The 25,978-nt window shown below is 29.1% G+C and overlaps 4 protein-coding genes across 4 annotated transcripts; 1 reads left to right on the plus strand and 3 right to left on the minus strand.

Moving 5' to 3' along the window:
- Positions 1 to 3,461: 3,461 nt before the first annotated feature.
- LOC113795425 (uncharacterized) lies at positions 3,462 to 5,250 on the minus strand. Its single transcript, XM_027345606.2, has one exon. The coding sequence runs from the start codon at positions 5,247 to 5,249 to the stop codon at positions 3,936 to 3,938; it is 1,314 nt and encodes a 437-aa protein (XP_027201407.2). The 5' UTR covers position 5,250; the 3' UTR covers positions 3,462 to 3,935.
- Positions 5,251 to 6,517: 1,267 nt separating this feature from the next.
- LOC113795424 (ABC transporter G family member 20-like) lies at positions 6,518 to 9,061 on the minus strand. Its single transcript, XM_027345604.2, has 4 exons — positions 8,754 to 9,061; positions 8,213 to 8,674; positions 6,911 to 8,139; positions 6,518 to 6,848 (listed from the first exon to the last, which is right to left on the minus strand). The coding sequence occupies exons 1-4, from the start codon at positions 8,947 to 8,949 to the stop codon at positions 6,582 to 6,584; spliced, it is 2,154 nt and encodes a 717-aa protein (XP_027201405.2). The 5' UTR covers positions 8,950 to 9,061; the 3' UTR covers positions 6,518 to 6,581.
- Positions 9,062 to 9,803: 742 nt separating this feature from the next.
- Positions 9,804 to 10,471, plus strand: LOC113795449 (uncharacterized). Its single transcript, XM_027345631.2, has 2 exons — positions 9,804 to 9,962; positions 10,028 to 10,471. The coding sequence occupies exons 1-2, from the start codon at positions 9,866 to 9,868 to the stop codon at positions 10,354 to 10,356; spliced, it is 426 nt and encodes a 141-aa protein (XP_027201432.2). The 5' UTR covers positions 9,804 to 9,865; the 3' UTR covers positions 10,357 to 10,471.
- On the minus strand, positions 10,087 to 24,770 carry loaf (low-density lipoprotein receptor domain containing lost and found). The gene is made up of 7 exons (XM_075823068.1): positions 22,911 to 24,770; positions 20,072 to 20,295; positions 18,925 to 19,069; positions 15,236 to 15,355; positions 13,875 to 14,189; positions 10,979 to 11,452; positions 10,087 to 10,920 (listed from the first exon to the last, which is right to left on the minus strand). The coding sequence occupies exons 1-6, from the start codon at positions 23,476 to 23,478 to the stop codon at positions 10,989 to 10,991; spliced, it is 1,836 nt and encodes a 611-aa protein (XP_075679183.1). The 5' UTR covers positions 23,479 to 24,770; the 3' UTR covers positions 10,087 to 10,920; positions 10,979 to 10,988.
- Between the last annotated feature and the right edge of the window lie 1,208 nt (positions 24,771 to 25,978).

The raw sequence follows: 25,978 nt of genomic DNA on the forward strand, positions 1-25,978 counted from the left end.
AAAGAAAAGTATAGAAAATAGTTACCACTAGCCGCCACTAGCTGAGAGAGAATTTTTACGCGCTAAAACGATTTACACTATCGAAAGTACAAGCCGTATTTGTATTGAAAATAGTTAGCATTTGACTATGCGCAAATGTTCATTTGTCAAACTTGAAAATTTTCGGAAAAAAATGCATTATAATCTTCCATAGATTTAACATTGGCAAACATTAGCAATTAATTTTATTATCATTATTTCCAACTTGTGAATTGATGTATTTCAGAGATGATCAATCCTCTTGAATTGATAAATCTGAAAAATATTTTAAAGTAAAAAAAAAGGGAATTAGAACGGACATAACACGAATTTTGAAAATAGAAATACGACGTAAGAATTTCGCTGATAATTTGTTGAGAAGCGGAAAAGCGCCAAATTCATTCACAAATGGAGAAAGCGACCAATTTACCATAACAAACCTAACATGACCAGGAAGAACGGCAAATTTTATGATGATCATATCAAATCAAATGATCATATTAGAATTAGGTCGATAATTTGGTCAGAGGAAGAAAGCGCGCTAAATTAATTCAAGAATTGAAAAAATGACAAATTTTAACTTTACATAAACTAAATTCATGCAAACGCTGATACAATTCACATTGATCATATTAGAATCGAGTCGATAATTTGGTCGAAGATAGAAAACGCGCCAAATTAATTCAAGAATAGTGAAACGATAAATTCAACAAAACAAACCTAACATGAACAAGAATTTTGAAAATAAGAAACAAAACCACATTGACCATACCAGAATCGTGTTGATAATTTGGTTGAAGACAGAAATGGTGCCAAATTAATTCAAGAACAGTGAGAACGGCAAATTTCAACCTAACACAAACAAGAATTTTGGAAATAAGAATACAATCCACATTGACCATATTAGAATTGTGTCGATAATTTGGTCGAAGATAGAAAACGCGCCAAATCATTTCACGGATAGTGAAAACGGCAAATCATAACCTAACATGAACAAGAATCAAGAAAATGTTGATATGATCCACATTAATCATATAAGAATTTTGTCAATAATTTGGTTGAAGACAGAAATGGCGCCAAATTTAATCACAAATGGAAAAAGCGAAAAATTTACCATGACAAACCTGACATTATCAAGAATCTTGGAAATACAAATACAATCCACATTGATCATATTAAAATAGTCTCGATAATTTGTTTAAAGTAAGAAAACGCGCCAAATATTTTCATGAATTGAGAAAACATTAAATTTATCAAACCAAACCTAACATGAACAAGAATTTTGGAAATAAGAATACGATTCACATTAAACATATTAGAATTGTGTCAATAATTTGTTTAAAGTAAGAAAACGCGCCAAATTAATTCAAGAACAACGAGAATGGCGAATTTCAACCTAACATGATCAGGAATCTCGAAAATACAAATACGATCCACATTGATCATATCAGAATAGTGTCGATAATTTGGTCGAAGATAGAAAACGCTCCAAATTAATTCAAGAATATTAAAAACGTTAAATTTACCAAACCAAACCTAACAAAACAAGAATCTTGAAAATACAAATACGATCCACATTGATCATATAGGAATTGTGTCGATAATTTGGTCGAAGGAAGAAAACGCGCCAAATTAATTCAAGAATAGTGAAAACGTTAAATTTACCAAACCAAACTTAACACAAACAAGAATTTTGAAAATAAGAAACAAAACCACATTGACCATACCAGAATCGTGTTGATAATTTGGTTGAAGACAGAAATGGCGCCAAATTTAATCACAAATGGAAAAAGCGAAAAATTTACCATGACAAACCTAACATGAACAAGAATCTTGAAAATACAAATACGATCCACATTGTTCATATCAGAATAGCGTCGATAATTTGTTCAAAGAAAGAAAAGGCGCCAAATCATTTCATGAATTGAAAAAATGACAAATTTCAGCTTAATATGAATAAGAATTTCACAAACGCTGATACAATTCACATTGATCATATTAGAATAGTGTCATTAATTTGTTCAACGTAAGAAAACGCGCCAAATCATTTTACGGATAGTGAAAACGACAAATTTCAACCTAACATGATCAAGAATCTCGAGAATACAAATACGATCAACACTGATCATATCAGAATTGTGTCGATAATTTGGTCGAAGGAAGAAAACGCGCCAAATCGATTCACGAATAGTGAAAATGTTAAATTTTAATTTGCAAACAAGAATCTTTAAAATTCAAATACAATCCACATTAATCGTTTATGAATTCTGTCGATGATATGGTCAAAGAAAGAAATGGCGCCAAATAAATTCATGGAATAAGAAAACGACAAATTCAACGGATCAAACTTAACATAACTGAATGAAATGCATGTTGCTGAACAGTTAGAAAATGCAAATTAATTAGTTCGATAATTTAATAAGGTCCATCAATCAATCATTAGGCTATATCAGGGGTGACCAATTGGGTGGTCATTTTAGATTTGGAATTTGGAATTGCTGAAGAAAGATATTCTTCATGTTAGATTACCAATTTGGATTTGTTATGAGAAGATATTCTTCATGTTAGATTACCAATTTGGATTTGTTATGAGAAGATATTCTTCATGTTAGATTACCAATTTGGATTTGCTGAAGAGCGATATTCTTCATGTTAGATTACCAATTTGGATTTGCTGAAGAGCGATATTCTTCATGTTAGATTACCAATTTGGATTTGCTGAAGAAGGATATTCTTCATTTTAGATTTGGAATTTGTATTTGTTATGAAAAGATATTCTTTGGGTTAGATTACCAATTTGGATTTGTTATGAGAAGATATTCTTCAAGTTGAATTACCAATTTGGATTTGTACCATGACAAACCTAACATAAAAAAGAATCTTGAAGAATCTTGAAAATGCAAATACAATCCACATTGATCATATTAGAATAGTGTCGATAATTTGTTCAAAGAAAGAAAACGAATTCATGAATTGAAAAAATGACAAATTTCAACTTAACATGAATAAGAATTTCGCAAACGCTGATACGATCCGCATTCGTATGTCAATAGATTTTTAATTATTATTCTTTAATTGTATTATTATTTTTATTTTTATTTTCAATTTGTATTTTACTTATTTGTATTCAAAATCACTACTTTAAATAATTATTATTATCAAATTCATATGTGAATATTTATGTCTGTTACAAGTACATGAAATTCTTAAATAAAGCAATGGTCTTATTTTTGCACAATCCGGAATATTATCTGCAATGTGAATTGATTAATGGTCATTCGTTAATAATTATCGATTTAGTTGACCAAGTCCGTTTGATGGGTGAAAATAACTTCCATTTCGGCAATATGATGATTTTTTTCTATCAATTAATAAAAATAACAATTAATATTCATTAATTAATGGTTGCAATTTTTTTCTAACCCACTTAGGTTAGTACTAACCGTCAATACTAACCCAAAACAGTTAGTACTAATCACTTAAGGTTAGTACTAACCGTTGATCATAACCCATATGGGTTAGTACTAACCTTTGTAATAACCCATTCAGGTTAGTACTAACCGTCATACTAACCTTAAGTGATTAGTACTAACCGTTCTGAGTTAGTACTAACCTGAATTGGTTAGAGAAAATAACCCAAATAGGTTAGTACTAACCTTACTTTTTTTTCAGTGTTTGGTTTTCCTCTTCTCTGGTGTGTGTGGTTTCTGATTTTCATCATTTTCATTTGATTTTTTTCTGTTTTGGCTGTCTTCTTTTTTCAAGAGAAAAGTTTCGGAAATCGTAACTTAATTTTTTTCTTGTTTCGGGTTCGTTTGGTTATGGGAGAGAAGAAGCAATTCGGGTGAATTTTGTTTTCGGAAAGAAAAATTTAATTTTAACAAAGGCAACAACGGAAAAAAATTTCAAACTCAACTTTAATTTGATTTACTTTTAAATCTCATTTTCAATAAATTATTATCATTTGGATCACGTGGTTGTTTAGCCATAATGAACATAAAATGATCACCAATATAAACTAAGCATTCTTCATCCACAACGATTTCAACTACATGATCTCTAGTACCACCGGAAAGTATTTTCGATGCATTAAATAAATCCATCGGATCCATTGGTTTACGATGGCCAATAATACCAACAAATCCGGCAATTACAATTGAAAATCTTCTTGATGGTATTATCAATGATTTAAAATAACATTTCGTCGGTTGTAAACTATGAACATAAGCAATCGATAAAAATTGTACACGTACTAATGATGAATGTTTACAAAGGTAATACCAATCTTTTCGATTTATTTCATTTGTTAGATCATTACGTAATTCTAATTTTGTTTCAGGCATTTGAAGAAGTTCACCTGGATCAAATTCTGTTGTAGTCATCGATAATAATTCATTTGGTAATAATTGTTGAATTTGTCCACAAATAATCGCTACTGGTTTGATACGATTTTTATCACCATAATAGATGACATAATCGGGTTCATTTTTTGAACGACTTGTTACCGATTGTAATGTTGGCCGACGTTTATTCACTTCATTACTGCCACCAGCATTTTGAATATTTGAACCTGGAACAGCATCAGTTGTTGTTGTCGGAGAATTGTTACAATAAAATATCGAGGCAATTTGTGGTCGACGTTGATCATCAATCTTTACTATTTGTTTAATTAAATTACTTTTTGTAAAAAGATTGATGGCACCACCACCACCAAATTTTCGATTTTGAAATGAAGAACTATCAAAACATAATTGAGCATCATTTTCCAAGAAAATTTCTTCCATTCCTTTAATAACATTACTTTCGGGAACTGGTGCAACTGGTCCATGACCCAGGTCTAATTGTAACCGTATTATTGAATTGACTAACATCATACATGGTGAACGCAGAAGCCAATGAAAATGATGTCCAACATCATTATCCATTGATAATTCCAGAAGATTTCGATCAGCATCTTTTGATTCAAAATGAATTATATTAAAATCATTCTGGTAAATCATTTGTTGAAGTTCAGCGCCAGTTGGATGATGTTCATCAAATGGTTTAATTTCTAAACGATAATCATTCAATTTATTATTTGATGCAGCCATATTCCTACTACGACCCAAATTACAACTACCAATAATTTCACTTGATTGTATCAAGCCAATTGGTCGTTGTTGTTCCATTTTATTCGAATTATTAATTATCAAATAAATGATGAATCGTCGTTTTGATTGTTGTTGTTGCATAATGTTTTTGTTCAACTTTGTTCAAAATAATTATTCTTTTTTCTGGATCAAACACACAAGTTGCCGGGTCTGTTCAAACAAAAACACAATTAATCACTTTGTTTATTTTGGTGTTTCTTGTTCTTCAAAATTGATGAATTTCTTTCCTCTCTCTACTGGTAGTAAAAAAGTTTTCAATTCTTGTTCTGTTGTGGTGGTGGGAGTTTTGCATTTGGATTCCAAAAACCAAAATGAACATTGTGTATATGTTCGGGGATCGATCAATCGATAAATTGAAATAAAATCAATAAAAATACGCGATCCACAATAGCAACCGAAAACAGAATGAAAAGACATCCATTAATGATGATGATAATAATAAACAACAACAAAGAAACAAACAGAAAAAAAGAGTCAATTTTCAAACAATAATAATAATAATAAGTGAATGAATGATTAACCTACCCCCGGTGGTCTATTAAAAGCAATGAGTGAGAGAAAAATATTGACAAAATATGGCCTGAAAACACACACTATATATATACTCGTCTGACGATAATAATAATGATCGTGAATCAAATAACCGAAAAAGTTTGAACAACAACAGCAATTGATGATGATTTGCGAGCCGGAGTTGGTTTCTTTCTTTTTTTTTATTGATTGATTTGATTTGATCAACAATTAATGTTCTTTTTTTGCTCGAATGGTTTTCTTGTTGTTGTTTTATTGGGGGCAAAATATGGATTTCTGGTTATGGTTTTGAAACGCAATAAGAAAAATAATAAAACTTCTTTAAAGTCCAAAATGAAAACAAACAAAAATGAAATTTTGATTCGATGGCCATTTATATGGTCCAAAATCAAATTAAATGTAAACGAAAACAAACAATAGAATTTAGGTTTCATTTTTTTTTGTTTAAGGTTCGGGAATTTCAGGAACAAATTGTTGTTGTTTTGCTCGAACCGAAATTGCCCGGATCGATTTCGATTTTTTTTTCTCGTTTGTTTTGCGGAAAGGAGATAATGATAAAAATGAGTTCAAAAAAAACTTTTTTTCATTCAATAAACTTTGAATCGATTTCAATCACAACCACTACCATTTCAGCCAAATCAAATTTGCTCGGGTGGTGGTGAATATTTTATCCGCATCCGGAAAAAAATATCTCGAATTTGTTCAAGCGCGTAAAAAAGAGCTCATCACATCACAAAGACAGAAAATGTGTTTTGAAAACTTGAAAAAAAACAAACAAAAAAATCATCGATCGAACATTGATGACAAACACACACACAAACGCAAAAGAATTTCGTTTATTTCAAATTAAGGGTTAAAGACACTTTTTTACCAAAAAAAAGATTATTGAAATCTACGATTTTTATAATGAAATATAATAATAGTTGCTAAAATCAATATTAAACAATGTATTAGGCTCACTAATTGACCATTTAAAATATCATGATTTTGGTAATAATGACCACGAAACATTGCCGATGATAATGATTTTAATGGCATTGTCCATGGATGAAATATAGCAAATTGTTGCCAAAATGATGACCATGTTTCTATTGGCCAAAATGCACCGGATGTAAAACCCATTGTTATTATTAGACCACAAGAAAAAAACTAAAATAAAAAAAAATTAAGAAAATTATCATTCATTTAATTAGAGACAAATCATCATTTACCATAACTGTAACTTTATTCGAAATGAGAATAGCCATTAGAATTCCGGTAGCCATACCTTGTATAGATGTTGAAGTAATTATCCAAAATGGATTTAGAAAATCATTAGCTAAAGGAAATTTCAATACATTAAATATGAAAATCATCATTAAACAGATTTGTACAAACAATGATCCACAAGATGCAAGAATAAATTCAAACATCAATTCGAATGGCCGAACACCTTGTATTAGATCACGATTCATACAACCATAATCACCAAGATACATTAATTCAAATGATGATTTAGCTAAATTAATCATAAATAATGTTTGAATTAATATTGATGGAAATATAAAATTCAATGATGATGTTTTTGTTATATCATGTGATCCATAGATAATTTCTTTCTCTTGAATTGGTACCGAGAATAGCATAGAATTTAATCCATGAATTGTACAATATTTTTCAATAGTTTTTCGTAATGATATTAACAGATGATTGTTTATAATCAATATACTTGGAATATCAGTATGATCAAAATAAAGATGCATTGAACTTGAATCCGCTGAATTATTACCATAATTATGTTTAATATAACGATCAACAAATGAACGGGAAAAATTCTCACGAAATGAAATAACCATCAAATTCTGGCCTAATTTTATTGAATTTTCAGCATCGGATTCATTTTTAAAAATCGTTATAGCCACTGTACTTGTATTGAATTGTTCAATGAATAATTCGGATAAGCGATATTCATCATTTTGTTGATAATGATGATGATCAGCATTATGAATAGCAACCGGTATTGATTGAATTCCACCATTTAATAATAATTTTACTAAAAATAATGATGCCATTGGTAGAAGTAGATAGAATAGGAAAAAATGAAAATTATGTGTGAAAAAGAAATAATCACGACAAAACAGAGCGTAAAGATGATCCCAATTTATCAATTGTTTTGAACATGGATAAATTGAATTTTCCTGATCAACATTGTCATCTTGGATTTTGTCTAAAGCTTGCTCTTGTTTATTTTCAGAAAATTTCTGCTGATCATCATCGTCATTTTGAATCGTTTCGGCAATACATAAACGAAAAAAAACTTCTTCCAATGTTTGACATTGGATTTTTTTCATTAATGAATTTGGTGAACCTTCAGCTAATAAGCGGCCATCACGTAAAAAACTAACAATGTCCGATTCCTTTGCTTCATCAATATAATGTGTTGTTATAAGGACAGTCGTTCCTGTATCGCGCGTTATGGTCGTTATTACCAAATAAACCGAGGTTGGTTGTTTGAATGAGTTTTTAGCACTTACCTTTAGTTCGACATAAATGACGAAGATGATTCCAAATTTGTTGTCGTATCATTGAATCAATACCAACGGTTGGTTCATCCAACAACAGTAATCGTGGTTTACCAATTAAACTAACACCTAATGAAAGTAAACGTTTTTGTCCCATACTCAATTGTGAAACGCGTCGCTCACAATCTTTAAGGCCAAGAATATCCAAATAATTTTCCATACGTTTTTGAATATATTCCATATTTTCAACATGATTAACACGTGCATAATAATAGAATGTTTCACGTATTGGTAGAAATGGATTTAAACCTAATTCTTGTGGCATATAACCAATTTGATGATTCAGTTGTGATCCAGGTTGACAATGGCCAAGTACTTGTACCGTACCGGAATTTGGTCGTAAACAACCGATAATTATTCGTAGTAATGTTGTTTTACCACAACCACTTGGACCTAATAGTGAATATATTTTACCTAGAAATGATCAAATTGAAAATGATATGTGATATAATACAATGTGGTGAGATTAGGTGAGATGATAACAAAATAATACCATTTGGAACATTTATAGAAACATTATTCAACGCTTGAATATTGTTTTTTTGAAAACCAAACGAAATTGAATCCGTTTTGATGGCAGCCATCGTTTTTGCACTTCGAATCAAAAATGATAATGATTTGGTAATCAAGTTGGTAGTTGATTTTTTTCTACTACGAAAATGTCTATCAATTGCAAACAACGATGACATTTTATTGCATTTGTTTGATTTGTAATCTTTAGGTTTTTTTTATTGATCATTTCAAAATTTCCTTAATTCGTCATTACATTGAATTTATTTGATCGATTGATTGACAAGTTTCTTCTCACCTAATGTCGAATCAAAAACTTTTAAGTTTTTTTTCTTTTGCTACCAAGAAATTATCAAAAATTCCAATCACACATAGTGAATCGTGGAAAAAAAGGAAATATTTTCTGATCAGATTTTCCAAATGTGAATGGAATTCTTTTGTTGCTTTGGCCAGTCAAAATTCTTTAGAAAAAACATCCTATCATCTCATTCGATATTCTGGGCGCAAAAATACCCGGTAAAGTTTTCGAAAAAAAGTCTGAAAAATTCAAAAAAAAAAACTATTTCCATTCAAATTCAATTGGAATATATCGATATGATTTGTGTTTCTGGCGAAAAAAAAACTTTTCACTGTATGCAAAAAGCAAAGATAACATCGTGTCTGTATATGTCTTTGAAATAGACTTTCGAAAGAAAACAAAAATTTTCACGCAATAACGCGAATCAATGGAAAGGAAAAAAGAAGCTTTCCCTGAACAAACAAAGATGCAAAACAAAAAAAAAAAACACTGAGATTTTTTTTCAGGGAAAAAAAATTCCAACAACGCAAAATCACAAGATTCAATGATGATAATCCATTGGATTAAAATTTGGAATTTGTTTCAGGAACATTTAATCAATAAAATACATTGCATTATATTATGTATACGATTTTGCTATGCTAATCACAAGTTTTTTTAATTTTATTGCCTGTTGCTATGCACACCAATATTAATCAGATTGATTAAGATTTGATAATAATCTATTAACACCTCTCTCTGGATAATCGATAAAATTGAAGAATTTAATTGGATGCAAGGAAATCGTATATATAAAAATGACGATGTCAATTTGTTTATCGTGTAACAATATTTTTTCTTATTTCATTTCAACTACAATCAATCAAACAAACAAACAATCAAACATGATGAAAAGTAAGTTTAATTTTACCTTTTTCTTTTTGATTGAATTCAATTAATTTTTGTCAAATTTTTCTCAGATTATTTGGCAATGTTGGTGATCTTGGCCACCATCATGATTGCTGTAACAATGGCTGCACCATCTGAATCACCTGAAGCTGAAATTCCGGAAGCAGCATTACGAAAATATCATCCTTTATTGAAAAAATTTGGCGAAAAAGCTAAAATATTTTTACGTTGTATGGGTATTGAATGGGTAGAAAATTGTGTGAAACCAACATTGAATTGTATCAAAGCACATAACGTTATTGGTTGTATCGAATTGATTGTTTGTACCTGTAAAGAAGTTAAAGATTGTGTCCATCATTTACGTGAAGTGATGAATAATTCAACTACCGTTGCACCATAACTTCGTTTGCATATTTCTTAAATTTTTAAACCATTAAAAATATGGATTATTTTTAATCAACATTTTTTTTTGTTTCAATTTGAAATTGACCAAGTAAAATAATTTTATTTTATCATTTTTTTTGTCGTTCAAAATTATTAAATAATAAAAAATGAGGGCAAAAGATGTTACTGTTACAAAAAAAAATTAAAAAGAAAATGAATAACAAAACAAACAAAATACAGATGAAGTACAAAATGTTGATCTGAATGGTACACATGAGTGTAATGTAGTGGTAAAAAAAAACTTATTTTTTAAAAAAATTATTATTGATAACAAATCGATGATGATTATGATTACATTGAAACATCAAAGGTGGATAAGGATGATTTTCATTTTTCCAATCAATTTAACTAAAATATTTTCATTTGATCAAAAAAATTTGTTTAAATTTCTAATGAAGCAGTAGAAGGACTATATTCATGTTTGGCCAGGATTGATGCTGCTATGTTTTCGTAATGTTGTTGCTGTTGTCGTCGGCAGGACAAAAGAAATCATCCATCCAAAACAAACGAATGATAATTTCTAGAAAAGGAACAGAAAAATCTATTTAAGAAAATATAAAATTGCAAGCAAGAAATACCTTTTTTTCATCATGATAATTGCTGTAGATTGTTGTTGTTGTTAGCTGATGATACAGGTATTGTTGTTACATGTCCATTACCTGTATTATTAGTAGTGACAACAGTATTCATCAATCCGGCTAAATTTCCATTATGTTGTGGTGAATTATTTAAATTATTATTATTGCTAATCGATCCACTACGATTTGGTAATGTTCCAAATCTGACATGTTGTTGTTGAAGGATAGGTGAACCTTGTTGTTGACCAGGTAACATAACCTGTTGTTGTTGATGATTATGATGTTGATGTGGTAATGTTGCAAAATGATTTTGATTTACATTATTATTTGGTAATGCTGTGTGCGTATATGAATTGACTAGTCCACCATTTCGGGTAATCATACCGCCGGTTATTGCATTTGATGCACCGAATGCAGCCAATGCTGTTTGTGTTGTTGTTGTTGTTCCATAATCTAATGATGTAATCATTGTGCCTGACAATAGAAAAAAATTGGATAATGGTAAACATCATCAATAAAAATAAAAACAAAGAAAAATGTTTTTTCGCTTAAAAATTGCCCCCATTATAGTAAAAATCATGTTCATAGTCATTAACCTAACCTCACTGAACTATGAAATCACAGCCATAGTCATGGTCATCAACCTAACCTCACTCAACTATGAATCATAGTCATAGTCATGGTCACCAACCTAACCTCACTCAACTATGAATCATAGTCATAGTCATGGTCACCAACCTAACCTCACTCAACTATGAATCATAGTCATAGTCATGGTCACCAACCTAACCTCACTCAACTATGAATCATAGCCATAGTCATCAACCTAACCTAAGTGAACTATGAATCATAGCCATAGTCATCAACCTAACCTAAGTGAACTATGAGTCAATAGATTTAAAATTTAAAATTTCACTCAAATGTGTTAAAAAAGTAAATATTTTGCCATTGAATTTTTTTTGAAACAAAATTGAAACAACACTGCACAATTATAGAACAAACAACTAAAGATTACTTTTTACGTAATCTATCTATATACAGTCAGCCAGCATACAAAATACCAAATCGATACCATATCGCAAGGGAGATGATGATGATGATATTCTTGTTAACAAACATCGTCGTGAAAATAAAAAAAATCGAAAAATAAGCAAACAACAAAAGTAAATATTTTGTTTCAATGACCAAAACATTCATTGGATTATCATCGACTTTTGTTTTTTGGATGGGATCCATATTTTATCTACAATATTTTTTTTATGGCACATGTCATGTTTGAAAAAAATTTCTTCCTTTAAGCTAAATAGATGATGATGATGAACTTGCCATAAGCGATTTTTTGAAAAATAAACTTTTTTTATTTGTTTGTTTGTTTATTTGATCAAAATCGATAAGAATGATTTTTGTTTTTTTCCGGGCCGAAAAAAAGAAATTTCCAAAACAATATTTTTCTCGACAATATTTTCAAATGTTGATGTCTGAAGATCAACAAAAAAATATCTTGCTTCAAAGTGATGAAGTGCTAAAAAAAATTTTGGCTAAATTTCATCATCATCATTTCGGGCAACAACAACAACAAAATTCCATTCAAATCAACTGAAGCATTCAATAATGATTCATTTCGAGTGACCGAACGAAAAAGTGGCCAATATTCAATGAAGCAAGCAAATAAAAAAAAATGTCCATTTGATTCATTCAATGCGAATAGAATCACTCGATTCTATTCGATTTCACAAAGTTTTATCTATCTATTTAGGTTGTTGTTTTTGTTATTTGTAAAGAGAGATTTTTAGAAAATCAAAATCAAAAACAAAAAATTCTGGTCCGGAACATATTTGATTTCTATTTTTACTCAATTTAGTATCAAATGATCAAAATAGTATAGTCTTTTTTTTTGTTTTGTTTTTCAATTTTCAAAATTTTTGGTTAAAAGAAAAAAAAATTGAAAAATCTCGTAAAAAAAAGACAGAAAAATAAGAAATCTTTGTTTGATTCAAAAAACAACAAATCTTCCAAATGAAACTTGAACAAAAAAAAATCTATCGATATCGACAAAATTTGTCTCAATTGAAAAATCAAATCAATTTGTCAATTTATTTTCGCCTGTTTCACTGTCGTTTTCAGAAAGTGATGTTCACATTGTGACGTTTTTTTTTCTAAAAAAAAATTTGAAAAACTTTAAATTGAAAAACAAAAATTTTGTTGACAAAAACAAAAAATTCAACAATGACGTAGTCGAACAACAACAAATGACGTTTATCAATGAAAAGGGAAAAAAGTTTTGATCAACATTTGCCTGAAACGATAATGATGATCAACAAAACTATACTAGCAGTCGGAAATCAATGTCTGTTTTTTTGGTGAATGATAAACAAACAATCAAATGATTCTGGACGACTAAATTGAAAAAATGCAAACAAAAATTTGCAAAAACAAATAACCACACACATCGTGTTTTGCTTTGCATAATTGATTATTTTTGCATTTCATTCATTCATTCATCAATTTCATTCAAAATATTGATTTCTTTTTCTTTGCATTCGAATCGATAATTTTGTTTTTCTTGTGCTGACGATAGGGCCAAACTTTTTTTTTGATTCTGCCCATTCTGATTTATTATGATTTCGTCGTTGTTTTTACAGAAAAAAAAGAAAAAGAAAAAGAAATTCCCCGTTGATGACACACACAACAGCCGACGACGACAACAAGGACAAAAGTATCAAGAATTTCGAGTATGACAATTTTTATAATCAAAAAAGAAAATAAAATTGTTCATGGAGTTTATATGAAGATGTTTTCATGACAAAATCAATAGAGAAATCCAACAAACAAAAAAATTGGATAAAGATAATAATAATTTGAAAGAAAAACAAAACAAAACTTATATAATACTTACAAGCACCATCTAATTTTGTTTGATAAGTAGAATTATTATTATTTGGATAATGTTGATGTTGTTGATGATATTGTTGATGCATCATCAATGGTGTTGTACCCAAATGATGTCCAGTATCATGTAATTGATATTGTTGTTGTTGTTGTAAGGCCATTTGTTGTTGTTGTTGACGTTGTTGAATCAATAAACGTTCACGACGACAAAGACAGAATGTAACCATTATAACCAATGTTAAACATAATATAAATATTGTTGATACAATTGCAATGAACAACATTGGATCCAAACCAATTATTGTATCATTTATTTCATTTTCTAGTTTCATTTGAGAAAAAGAGAAATGGGAAAATGAAAATTATTAATCAATTTATCAAATATCGATCCCCAATGATGATGAAACACTTTATCAATTTTCATCATCATCATTGTCATTTGGAGAACGGAAAAAAAGTCATTCAAATTCAAATTTAGATTCTCTCTTTTGTGTGTAAATCATTTTATCGATAAAAAATAAAAAAATTTGAAAGAAAAAAAACCATTATCATATTTTTTTTCCTGAATAATCCGATTATCTAATAAAAAATAAAAAAGCATAACATTGATATATTATTATTATCATTATAAATATGGTTATTATCATCATAATCATAAAAAAAATCAAAATCTAGTGAAAAGAAAAAAAATGACAGAATAATAATGATGATGAAAAACAATAGGGTAGGCAAAAACAAAACAGAGAATCAGAATCACGAGAAAAAAAATACCAAGGGAAAAAAATTCCTAATGATAATGATAATAACCAATATCGCCCCACACAACAATAATAAAAATCATTATCATCATCATAACATTGACATAAGGTCATCATTATCATCATTTTCGGTTGAAAAAACAGAAAAACAACATTGATTCTATTCAAACTCACTCCCTTAATCAATAAAAATATACATAGTAAGGTGAGTTTTGACAAGAAATTTTTCAAATCTTAATTATGAAAAACAAAAGATTGATGATGATTCTTCTAGTTGTTCTTATGGGGTGCCATGTTAATAGATTTTTTTTCAACACTGAATTCACTATCATTCTGTGTGAGAAAAAAAAGAACAAATTGTAAATGTCATTTGATATTGGACAAGAAAAAAAGAAAGAATGAAAAAGTAGAAAAAAATTGTTGAAATTTTCAAGAATTTTTCAAGAATGGAATTTTTTTCCATACGAAATTCACCTAGACAACGACGAATAATAATGATAATAAAATTACAAAAAATCTCGGCTTTCGACATAAATAAAAACAACTAATGGCTTATTATTATTTTTGTTTTAAAAAAATCGATCAAACAATCGATTGGTTGGTTAGTTACCTTGACAATGGACATAATAATGTTCATCACTATTATCACCACAATGATTGACACCATCACATACAAGATCGCGTGATATACAATATTGATTAGCGCATCGATGTTCCCGGCAATAGTTTTCTATTAGATGAAAATGAAACGAAAAAAAAGAAGAAAAAAAAATGATTAGGTTTTAATTTAATAAAAAATACACATAGTGAAAAATTCCATTGGCATCTAATGTCTGACAATTTATGAAATTGACAATTGAATTTGGAAATTAATTTCTTGCTCTGTCGATTGCGTGTCAACACACACACACAGAATCTCATTCAATCAATGATATGGTGGTGGTTGATAATCAATATTTTGAGAATCAAGATTGAAGATTGAAAAAAAAATTTGGGAAAACGCCCGGTGTTTTTCTAGTAAAGAAGAAGACAAAATTCTTGATTAATTTCATTGAAAACAGAAATTAATCAATCTTGTTGTTGGTTATATTGAAGAAAAATCCAAAAAAAAATTTTGATTAATGTTTTGTAAAAATATAACCAAGACTAATAATATTTTTTCTTCTTCAAAACTATCAACGATGATTAGTAAATCATATTTTTGTTTTGAAATGATCTTGCTCTTCAACAACATTCTCAATGGATGATGATCATAATAATTTTGCCACCGGATTCATCATATCATATCATATGATATACTGCATATATTCCATAAATATATGGTAAATGTGCGTGCAAAAACTTTTCAACATTCGATTCATTTTTTTCTCCTAATGTGATAAACGAGAAAAAAATCAACCCAAAAAGGAAAGGAATGAATTGGGTTGAGGGGATATATATTGAATTCTAATACTGAATAACTGACTGATGATAGGATGATGATGGTTGCCTAGCTGTTTAGTGTTGTGTTGTTGTTGTTGCTGTATAGAATACTAATCATCATCATCTTATAATGGTTTTTGCTTGCTTGGTTAACTTTACTTTCATTTCTTTTTTGTTTGATAATTTCACATTAATAATGTTAACGAATATAGTACATTCACTCACTCTCAATAAATGATTTTAGGTTGAAAGGTTATGACACAAACACAGAATCAAGATGGAGAGAAACCAGAAAAAAAGTTTTTTTTTGGTCGATTTATCACATGGATAACAATAATGTTGTGTGTGTTTGGGGTGGGTGTTCAAATGAGCTTAATTTGCCTAATAGGGGTTTCACACTAGCAGCAATGTGAATGAAATATTTCAAATGCAATATTTCAGTCCATAAGGCTGAAATGTAGTGAAATATTGCATTTGAAATATTTCATTCACATTGCTGCTAGTGTGAAACCCCTATAATGGATATAATGAATATATTGGAATCGGAATTGGAAAACAGAAACAAGAAAAAACAAAACAACAACAACAATGACCATCATCATTATCATTGTCAATGAAAAAAACTTCTTAGAAATGGATTCTATTCATTAAAAAAAAATGTTAAATTTCTTCAAGAATACTTATCAACATTATTATCAAAATTAATTAACCCCCTTTTTAAATCAAATTACATTATCATTAATATCATTATGAAATAAAAAAATGAATAAAGATAAAAAAAACATTCATTTTTCAATTCACTTAATAATAAATTCAATCTGTCATTTTTATATGTAAAATGTGCTCATTTTCAAAATTTTGAAATGGTTGAGGTGAGAGGAACAATGGTTTCCACTACCAAAACTATGATCATAAACCAGTAGCTAGAGAAAAAACAAATGATCATCATACCCACACTATACGGGAATGAAAGCAAAGAAATAATAAAATTTAATTATTAATCCAAATCTTCCAAATATATTCAAAACATTTTCAATGAAACTTTTCATGTTAAAATTAATGATTTTTTTCTTTTGCATATATCTACAAAATCTATCTATATCTGTGATATCTGATATGACACAGAAAAAATACTGATTATATGTGTGTGTGTGTTGGATTTATTATTGAATGTAGAATTTGTCAATTCAAAACTACGAACAAACGAACGAAAGGAAAGGAAAAAATGCAAATTGTATTAATAATTTGCCATATGATGATATAGTGATAATAATAATAATAATGATCATCATCATCGATATAGTGGTGATAATAATAATTTTTCATATTTCCTTTCTCTTTATTCAACACCAAATCACATCATTTGAACAACATCTTGAGACGCCCAAAAGACGATGAATAAGAAAAACAAGGGGGCCAAATAAGAATTATATTTCTCTTCTTAATAAAACAAAAAGACAACTTTCTTCTCTTTCTTGGTTTCTTATCCAAATATTGAATTCCCAACAGAGAATATCAAAGCAAAGCAAAGCAAGAAAAAAAAACATAATTTACTGAATGAATCCTATTATTATTATTATTATTATCATTCGGCGAAAATCATTTTCAAATTATTATTATTATATCTATCTTCACACTCATAGATTCTGAATTTGCAAAAAAAAAGAAATAGAATATAGAATATAGAATGCAACATCAGTTGTAGACATCCAACAACAACAACAACAACAAAAAAAACAAAAACAGAAAATTGGAAAAGATAATGATTTTGATATAAATATTTGAATCTAGATTCTCTCTCTCTCTCTCTCTCTCTCTCTCTCTCTCTCTCTCTCTCTCTCTCTCTCTCTCTCTCTTTCTCTCTCTCTTTCTGTGTATGTGGAAGACAGGGAGAGAAAAAATTCCGGAAAAGTGATGCTGTTTCTTTCGGAAATATTTCTATTATAAATTCTCTTTCACTATGTATTATTCTGTGTTAAACCGAAAGGAGTAAAACAAAAAAAAAAATCCAATAGGGAATTCTTCTTCTTCTTCTTCTTCGAGATTAAAAAAAACCCTGAAATTCTTTAGTTTTAATATTAAAAAAAAAAAACAAAAAATAAGAATTTGATTGCAATCAGCCTCTCTCATTCTTGCTCCAAGATAATAAATCATTTTTTAATAAGTTTTTTTACTTATCTACTTTACCAAATACTGCACTATATATATTCAAATGCAATAATATTTGTCACGAATGTAGAATGCAGTGCAAAAAAAAACTTTCAAGTCAAAAATCAACAACAACAACAACAAAATCGCATCTCTATCTATCTTTCATATCCTTATCTTTGAATATATCTTTCGAATCAAACATTGAATGCAAACAAACGAACAAACCAAACAAATAATCATGATAAAAATAATAAATAGCCTTAAAGTATGAAAAGATTTTCATATAGGCAAATATAAATATCTGACGACTTTCATCACATCATCATCATCATGATCAACTCAAAAATGTTGTGTTCGACAATTGATTGCAGTTTTTTTCCAAATGGAACAATAAACTTGTCGACCATAATTCTGTTATCACAATTCTACACACAGATACACTAATATAGAAAAACTGGATTTCATTTCATTTCATTTTTTATTCTCTCCAATCTATGAATGATTTGAGCAGAAAAAGTTTTGGACATTTTTTATTTTTATTACATTTTCCAGTGTTACAAAGCTGAATGATTTCAAGTTCGTTTGTTTTGTTTGGCAATATATCTGCCATTCATAAATCGAAAATGACAAATCAAAAATGATAAAAATCTAATTGAATCTCATTCATTCAAAATAGTAAACAAAATATGTCATTATAATATGCAACATTGCGACAAAAATACTTACTTGAATCTTTATAGGCAGTAATAATTAAACGAAAACCATTATCAGCTTTTGAATAGGCATCCGTTTGATAACGTAATGTTAGAAAATTACTTTGTGTATAAATTGTACCAACTTCAGTTCTTGTACTACGACAGGATAAATCAGCCTATAGTGAAAAAAATGAAATGAAAAAAAATTGAATAAGATTAACATTGCATTGAATTAATCCGGGAAAACAAAATTGGACAAAAAAAAAGATAAATTTTGAAAAACAAAAACAAAAACAGAAAAAAACGTGATCATTATCCATATATATCGAGTGATAATCCTAATCATTATTATTATTATTATTGGAAAATGATAAGCGATTCTTCCTTCTGCATCAAAAGAAAAATCAATAAACATTTAATGCTATGGATTTTTTTGGATTTTCATTCGATTTTCAAGAGAAAAGAATCCAAGATTTAAAATCGATTTTTCTCCTGTTTTTCTTCATATCATTCTTATTATTATCATTATTATTATTGAAATAAAGAAAACGAAGAAAAAAAAAATTTCCCTGGATCTTAGCCTGGATCAAATTGACAGCCTTGACTATATTGACTATATTGACTTTATCGGTTTAAACTTTGCTTGATTTTTTTTCATCTCATCATCATCCTCATTATCTAACAAGAAAATATTATTATTGTTATTATCTGTTGTCAAAATAAGAAGAAGAAAAAAAGTTCAAACCGGAACCGCACCAAAACACACCTTTTGGACATTCAGGATGAAATTCTTATTCAAGAAATCTTTATTATTATTCTGTCTATGTAAAACCCATCTATGTGTGTGCATTTTGGTTTATCGTTTTATTCAGGAAAACTTTTTTGTTAGTTTATTATTCTTTCTTCTGATAAATTCCTTAAACAAGATTCTCTGTCTCAGATTCCGGAAGGAAAAATATTCACCGAAAAAAATGAATGAATTGAAGGAATCTACACTAAGTAAGTTTTCAACAAAATATAATCAACTAGCATAATATACTCCTGGAATTTCTTTCTTTTATTTCGGAATTGAAAAAAAAATCTAATCTGAACAAAGCGAAAAAAAACCATTGAATTCATTCACCGAGAAGAACAAAAAAATGTTTAGAATTTGAAGAATTTTCATCATAAAACCTTACCTTATGATTACCAATAGTATGTGCACCATCATAAATATAAAGATGATCATTACAATCTAATGCTAATTTTTCAAAACGTAACATAAATTTTTGTAAAATTGTATCCGTTTGAAATGTTATTGTACAATCCAAATTATTTTCCGCTTTACTAGTTATAACAGCACCATCAATTTTTTTCGATAATGGATGTACACGTTCACGTAAACATAATGCTGATATGTGATCTATATATATTGATATGGTGATCCAGTGGTAGATATTATCGGTGGTATCAACCAGGTAAGTCAGCCGTATCGTCGAAGAAAAATAAAGAAAAAAAAAGAAAGGAAAATTATTAGTGAATTCAAATCAGGTGAATCATGGTTTTTGAACAATTTTGTTTTTTGACAAACAACAACGATGACAAAAAAATGATGGATGTTGTTGTTTTGGGAAAAAAAACTTTTCAGAAAAGTTAATCGAAAGGAAAAAAATTTGTTGTTTTCTGGAAATTTTTCCTTGACAAAACAAAAAGTTTTTCTGACTTTAGCGAGTTGGGAACGATGATGATGATTGATAAAGAACAATCATAAAATCGATCAAACGAACAAAATGATTGATTTTTTATCGATTCCATGATGATGACATTGTGAATAATAAAATAAAATGATTATAATCAATCTAATCAAAATGATAATGATAATGTCAAATGTTTTTTATGTGAAAACACGCATAATTGATTGTAACACAGGCCAATAAAAATTTTTGTTACTTTTGTTAAAATAGCCGGAAAAAGATGAAAATGAAAATTTTATTATCAATTTCAAAAAAGGGTTAGTTTTATAAAGCCGATCAGCATTTTTCTGATAGATTTTCATTAAAAAAAATTAAGAAAAAGATTCCCAGCAAGAAAGTTTCCGGAAATCCATGAAATGATTTAAATGATCAGAATGGGCAATATTTTTGTTATTTGGGAAAACTTTTTTTTTCAATTTTCAGTCGGATTAATTTTGTTTTCAATTTTGTCCGAGAAACAAAAATTGAAACATCTCCATCTCGATTGCCAAAAAAATTCACTTGAAATGTAATTACTTTTTTTTTCTCTCTACCAAAAACAGATCAATTTGAGTTTCACTCAAAAAAAAAATTTCTTTTTTTCAATAAAAGTTTTTCAATGAAAACAGGACTAGACTAGACTAAAATTGGAAAATTTGCTGATAAATTATTCTATCTAGCCAAACAGCATTGGATTGATTGGCAATTGGAGATAAATTTTCTGTTTTTTTTTTGATTCGAAAAACCAAACGAATGAAGAAAACATTCGAATAATCATCATCGTGGATGAAAAATACGAAAACCAAATTGAATCAATTGAATCCACGAAGACGAAATTGACAAAAAAGAAAAGAAAATATATTTTCCTCGATTCCTAAACTCCAACAAAAAAAAGAAGAAAAAAGTTTATGATTTGATTGTGGAACTGGAACTTTACGATCCTTTTTCTCTCTCTCCCTATCTTTCTCTGTTAAAAAAAAAAATTCTTCCAAACACAATTGATTAATTTATATTGTTTGTTTGTTTGGCAAGAAAAAATAAAATAAAAATCGTCGTTTATGATCAGAAGTAAAAAAAACTTCAATATAGCTGTCTATATAGTGGCTGTTCATTTATCCAATCATGATGGATAATATATTTTTCTTCCTCAAACAACAACGAAAAAAAACCCCAACAATTATGATGATGAGCAATCATCATCATCATCATCGACAATCATCATCATCATTGACGAAAAAAGAAAAAAAGATGGCCACTTCACAAACTCAAATATAGTGAGAGAAAGAAATTAGGCAAAAATGTTTTGCTTTCGCCTTTTTTGTTTAGTTGAATTGGTAAACACAACACACACACTTATCGAAAATTATGTAATAAGTGGTGATGGTGATGGTGGCGAAAAAGAATTGAATGGGAGAAAAAACCTTGTTAAAGCAATTTTAAATGTCGGTTGTTTTTTCAAATTCATTCTATGGTATTGTTGTTGAAGAGTAATTACAATTTTCTCATCATATCAGTCGAAAAATTTGATCTGTTTTTTGTGAAACACTGTGCTATTAATTAAAGCGGACAGAAAAGTATTTTCAAACAAAAATTTGTTTCGCTTCACATTCTAATTCGGCTGAAATGAGCTTAGGAGAACCTATTTTTTTTGGCCATATAGAGAGGATTCTGTCGAAACCAGAATTGTTGAAAATGAAAATGAAATTGTTTGCTTGTTTGTGATGATGATGGAAATTGGAATCGAAAAAAAATTGAAAAATTTTCAGAGTGAAAATGGAATAATAATGATGATGATGATGATTTTGAGCAATTCTCGGGGTAGAGCATCATCATCATCATAGCAAGAATAACAAGAATCACAAATAACAATAACAAATATGAAATGATCGATGAATTCTTATTATTCTTTTTCGTTTTTTCATTTCAATCATCATCATTTCAAACATAGTGTAATTCTTTAACCGATTCTATGGTCTTTGTCTCTCTATTCGAAAATCAACGAACGAATCTAATTTTTTTTTGCGATTACATTCAAAATGAAAATTGAGAAAATGAAAAAAAGTGTGAAATTTTTTTTTTCATTTAAAATTATAACGATGCTGAGGAGAGAAAATAAAAGACATCATCATCATCCTTAATGATGCTGTTTTGGGTTAGTTTATGGAATTCCGGGGCAAAAACACACACACACACACACAAACAAACATTCATCATTCACAGAAACAATGATGTTTATGTTGTTTCATTGAAAAAAAGTGTTATTTTTTTTGGTTGCATAAAATTTTTTCAACAAAAAAAAACTTACAAAAACGATTACGATCACAATGAACAAATTTAGAATAATCAAATAAAATTGATATTAAAAACAGAATTAAAAGGCATCGTTGATGAAAATTCTTTAATAAATGTCTATGATGATAATGATAATGATAAGGTAACATTATTGATGATAATGAATAATGTTCAGTAATAGTAGTTCTATCATGATGAGCAACATTATTATTGATTTTTATTGAAAAATTTGAATCGATTGCTGATCGATATGATGATGATAATGATTGATAGGCACTTGATTGACTTATTCTGTCAATATCATCATCATTTGATGATGATAAATGTGGAAGATTCGTTGTGAATGATGATAATGATAATGATTCGGATGAAATCAAAGATTGAGGACAACGATTTCGATGTTGATATGATGATTTGGATGATAATTTGTTGGTCGTTGATTCATTATCATCCATATCATCCGAATCAGATGATAATAATGATGATAATGATTGTGGTTTAAACAACATTTTGTTGTTGTTGTTGTTATTATTCGAATAATGATAACAACAATCAAGAATTTTAGTAACCACAGAATTCATGATGATCTATTTACAAACATCAAGCACACACACACACACAAAACCACATCACATTATCAACACAAGTTGAAATAGTTGAAACACACACACATTCGAAAATTTTGAAACACCGATTTTCCCCTTTGGATGATTCTCGGTTGGTTGATGATGATGATTATAAAACTTGACCGGGAAAAGAAAAAAAAATTGTGGTCGGAAAAATAACTTTACCGCAAAACAAAACACACACAAAAACAGCCGGATTTTTCTTTCCCTCGATTTTAATATCGTGGTCCGTTTTCTATTGTTTTTTTCGACTCTTCACACAAACAAACATGAAAACTCGAGTCGGGACGAAAAAACAATATTAAAATGATGAGGAACGTCATCGAATGATAAATGGCTGCGGTAGAAAATATGCACAACTGACGGTGAAAAACAACGTTGACGATGTTATTGCTGCAGCAGAATTTGTTTGTTGATGGAAACAACGGAAAATGAAAAATGTCAAGGAATTTTTTCCTTCTTCTTCTTCCACGCTTTCAAGAGAATTTAATCATAAAACAAAAAATCCACCAAGATTAAAGAATCGATATTCGACAAACAACAAAAAAATTGCCAATGGAATTTATGAATTAACAACAATATAAATTGAAGAAAACAGAAGAAACACTACTCGATTCTGGGGGGTCGTACATAGAAGATAGGAAAACAGAATTGGATTCGAAAATATCATCATTATGATGAACAAAATCAAAAACAAAAATTAGAATTTTGTCGAATAATTTTTCATTATTTTAAATCAATGATGAATGATCGATGATTAATTGAAAGGATGATTATGAAAATTTGAAAGATTTTTTTTGTTATCATTTGATGATCATCGATGGATGATTTATTTATTTTTTGCTGTCGAAGATTTCTCACTCAGTGATATGTGAAAAAAAAGTGACACAAATGAAAAAACGAAAAACTAATCGTCGTCGATCCATTGGAAAAACACAGCAGCAGCAGAAAAAAAAACACCGAAAAGAATGGCGGATTCCTTCATTCCTGGCATTATATTCGGGGAAATTGTGAGCCACATTCACTTCATTTCATCCAAACAAACATTGTGTGTGTGTGAATCAAGAATCAGGACCAAACCAAACCAGAAAAAAAAACTGTTAGCAACAACAACAAAAAAGCGGTAGTAGTGGTAAATCAAAATGTTTTTTTTTTTACAAAAAAAAAATCATTATTATCGTAGACCGAATAAAAAATTCAGTCTGTTGTTTGTTTCAGGTTCCAGGATCGGTCGTTGGCTCGACAACGAGAGAAAAAAACAACCCAAAACCAAAATGAATTTTTTTTAAGAGTAGCAGTGGTTGTATTTGAATGAATGATTGATTCTTTCGATAAAATGATCCAACAACAACAAAAACCAGAATCCATTTTTTTCTCAATTCCAAAAGTAGAAGCATTGTTTCAATAACCAAACAACCAAAATTCTATCGTCGACTATATCTACTGGCTAGTGGTACTTATGGTGGCAATAGTAGTGGTTAGTTATTGTCATTATCTTTCAGTTAACACTGGGAAAGTTACAACAACAAAAAAAAACGGAACCGATAAAAAAAATTATTCGCCGAACAACAACAACAAAAAACATACTGAGATTGTGAGATAGACCGAACATAAACTCAGACCAAAAGCGAAAAGTCAAACGCTAAACTTATTCAAAAAAAAATTGTATAAATTCTGTAAAAATAGTCAGCCAGCCAGTGAAAAAAAAATCCTGAGCATTTTTTTTTTTTTTGTTGTTGATGAAATTCCGGCAATGATGATGATGATGATCGGATTGGATTGAGTCTAAATGACTATAGTACTGGAAGAATATTCTTTTCATTTCATTTCGTTCATCATCATTGGAATTTAGTTTTTCAACAACAAAAAAAACTTTTCATTTTTTTTTGTTGTTGGAAACTTTTTCGTTTGTTTTGTTTCATTTGATTTTTTTTTCATTCATTAATCTGAATGATGTTTGCACCGAAAAAAAACGTATCAAATGAATTGAATGAATGAAAGTGAATTCTGGAAATTCCGTTTCCGGATTTTTTTTCTTCTGTTTGTTTCGAACGGGAATCAAGCGAATCACACATACAAACAAAAGCACCAATTCTCGGTTCAGTGACACCAAAGTCGAAAAGAGAAACAACGCGCACATGCGCAAAACAAACAATAATATTTGTTCTGGATCGATCCAAAACCCACTGATACTGCTATTGGTTAATGCTACTACCACTCTGGTTTCCGCTACCATCAATTCTATATAGCAATGATTTTCAATGAATTCTGTACCCCTATACATTAGTCTCAATATTGAAGAGGGGCGGTGTCTCAATTTGGAATTTACATCCATAGAAAGAGAGAGAGAGAGAGAGAGAGAGAGAGAGAATGTGTCAGAATTTTAGGCATCCAACGAATCATCATCACCCTATTTAGAATCAGAATTTTGTTTTTTTCGCTTAGCATCATCATC

Source organism: Dermatophagoides pteronyssinus, unplaced genomic scaffold (assembly GCF_027571235.1).
Source record: "Dermatophagoides pteronyssinus isolate colony J.1.1.1.1 unplaced genomic scaffold, Derpt_VIB-CSIC_2022.12 sq0022, whole genome shotgun sequence".
NCBI lineage: Eukaryota > Metazoa > Arthropoda > Arachnida > Sarcoptiformes > Pyroglyphidae > Dermatophagoides > Dermatophagoides pteronyssinus.

What these genes read in the sequence shown, in the direction of transcription:
- LOC113795425 (XM_027345606.2), bottom strand. Translation starts at nt 5,249, where the DNA reads ATGCAACAACAACAATCAAAACGACGATTCATCATTTATTTGATAATT.
- LOC113795424 (XM_027345604.2), bottom strand. Translation starts at nt 8,949, where the DNA reads ATGTCATCGTTGTTTGCAATTGATAGACATTTTCGTAGTAGAAAAAAA. An exon ending in TTCTATAAATGTTCCAAATG is followed by an intron (nt 8,675 to 8,753) that starts GTATTATTTTGT and finishes GATCATTTCTAG; the next exon opens with GTAAAATATATTCACTATTA. An exon ending in CGAATAAAGTTACAGTTATG is followed by an intron (nt 6,849 to 6,910) that starts GTAAATGATGAT and finishes TTTTTATTTTAG; the next exon opens with TTTTTTTCTTGTGGTCTAAT.
- LOC113795449 (XM_027345631.2), top strand. Translation starts at nt 9,866, where the DNA reads ATGACGATGTCAATTTGTTTATCGTGTAACAATATTTTTTCTTATTTC. An exon ending in ACAATCAAACATGATGAAAA is followed by an intron (nt 9,963 to 10,027) that starts GTAAGTTTAATT and finishes AATTTTTCTCAG; the next exon opens with ATTATTTGGCAATGTTGGTG.
- loaf (XM_075823068.1), bottom strand. Translation starts at nt 23,478, where the DNA reads ATGAATTCTGTGGTTACTAAAATTCTTGATTGTTGTTATCATTATTCG. An exon ending in TACTGCCTATAAAGATTCAA is followed by an intron (nt 15,356 to 18,924) that starts GTAAGTATTTTT and finishes TTCATCTAATAG; the next exon opens with AAAACTATTGCCGGGAACAT. An exon ending in AACAAAATTAGATGGTGCTT is followed by an intron (nt 11,453 to 13,874) that starts GTAAGTATTATA and finishes TTCTATTGTCAG; the next exon opens with GCACAATGATTACATCATTA.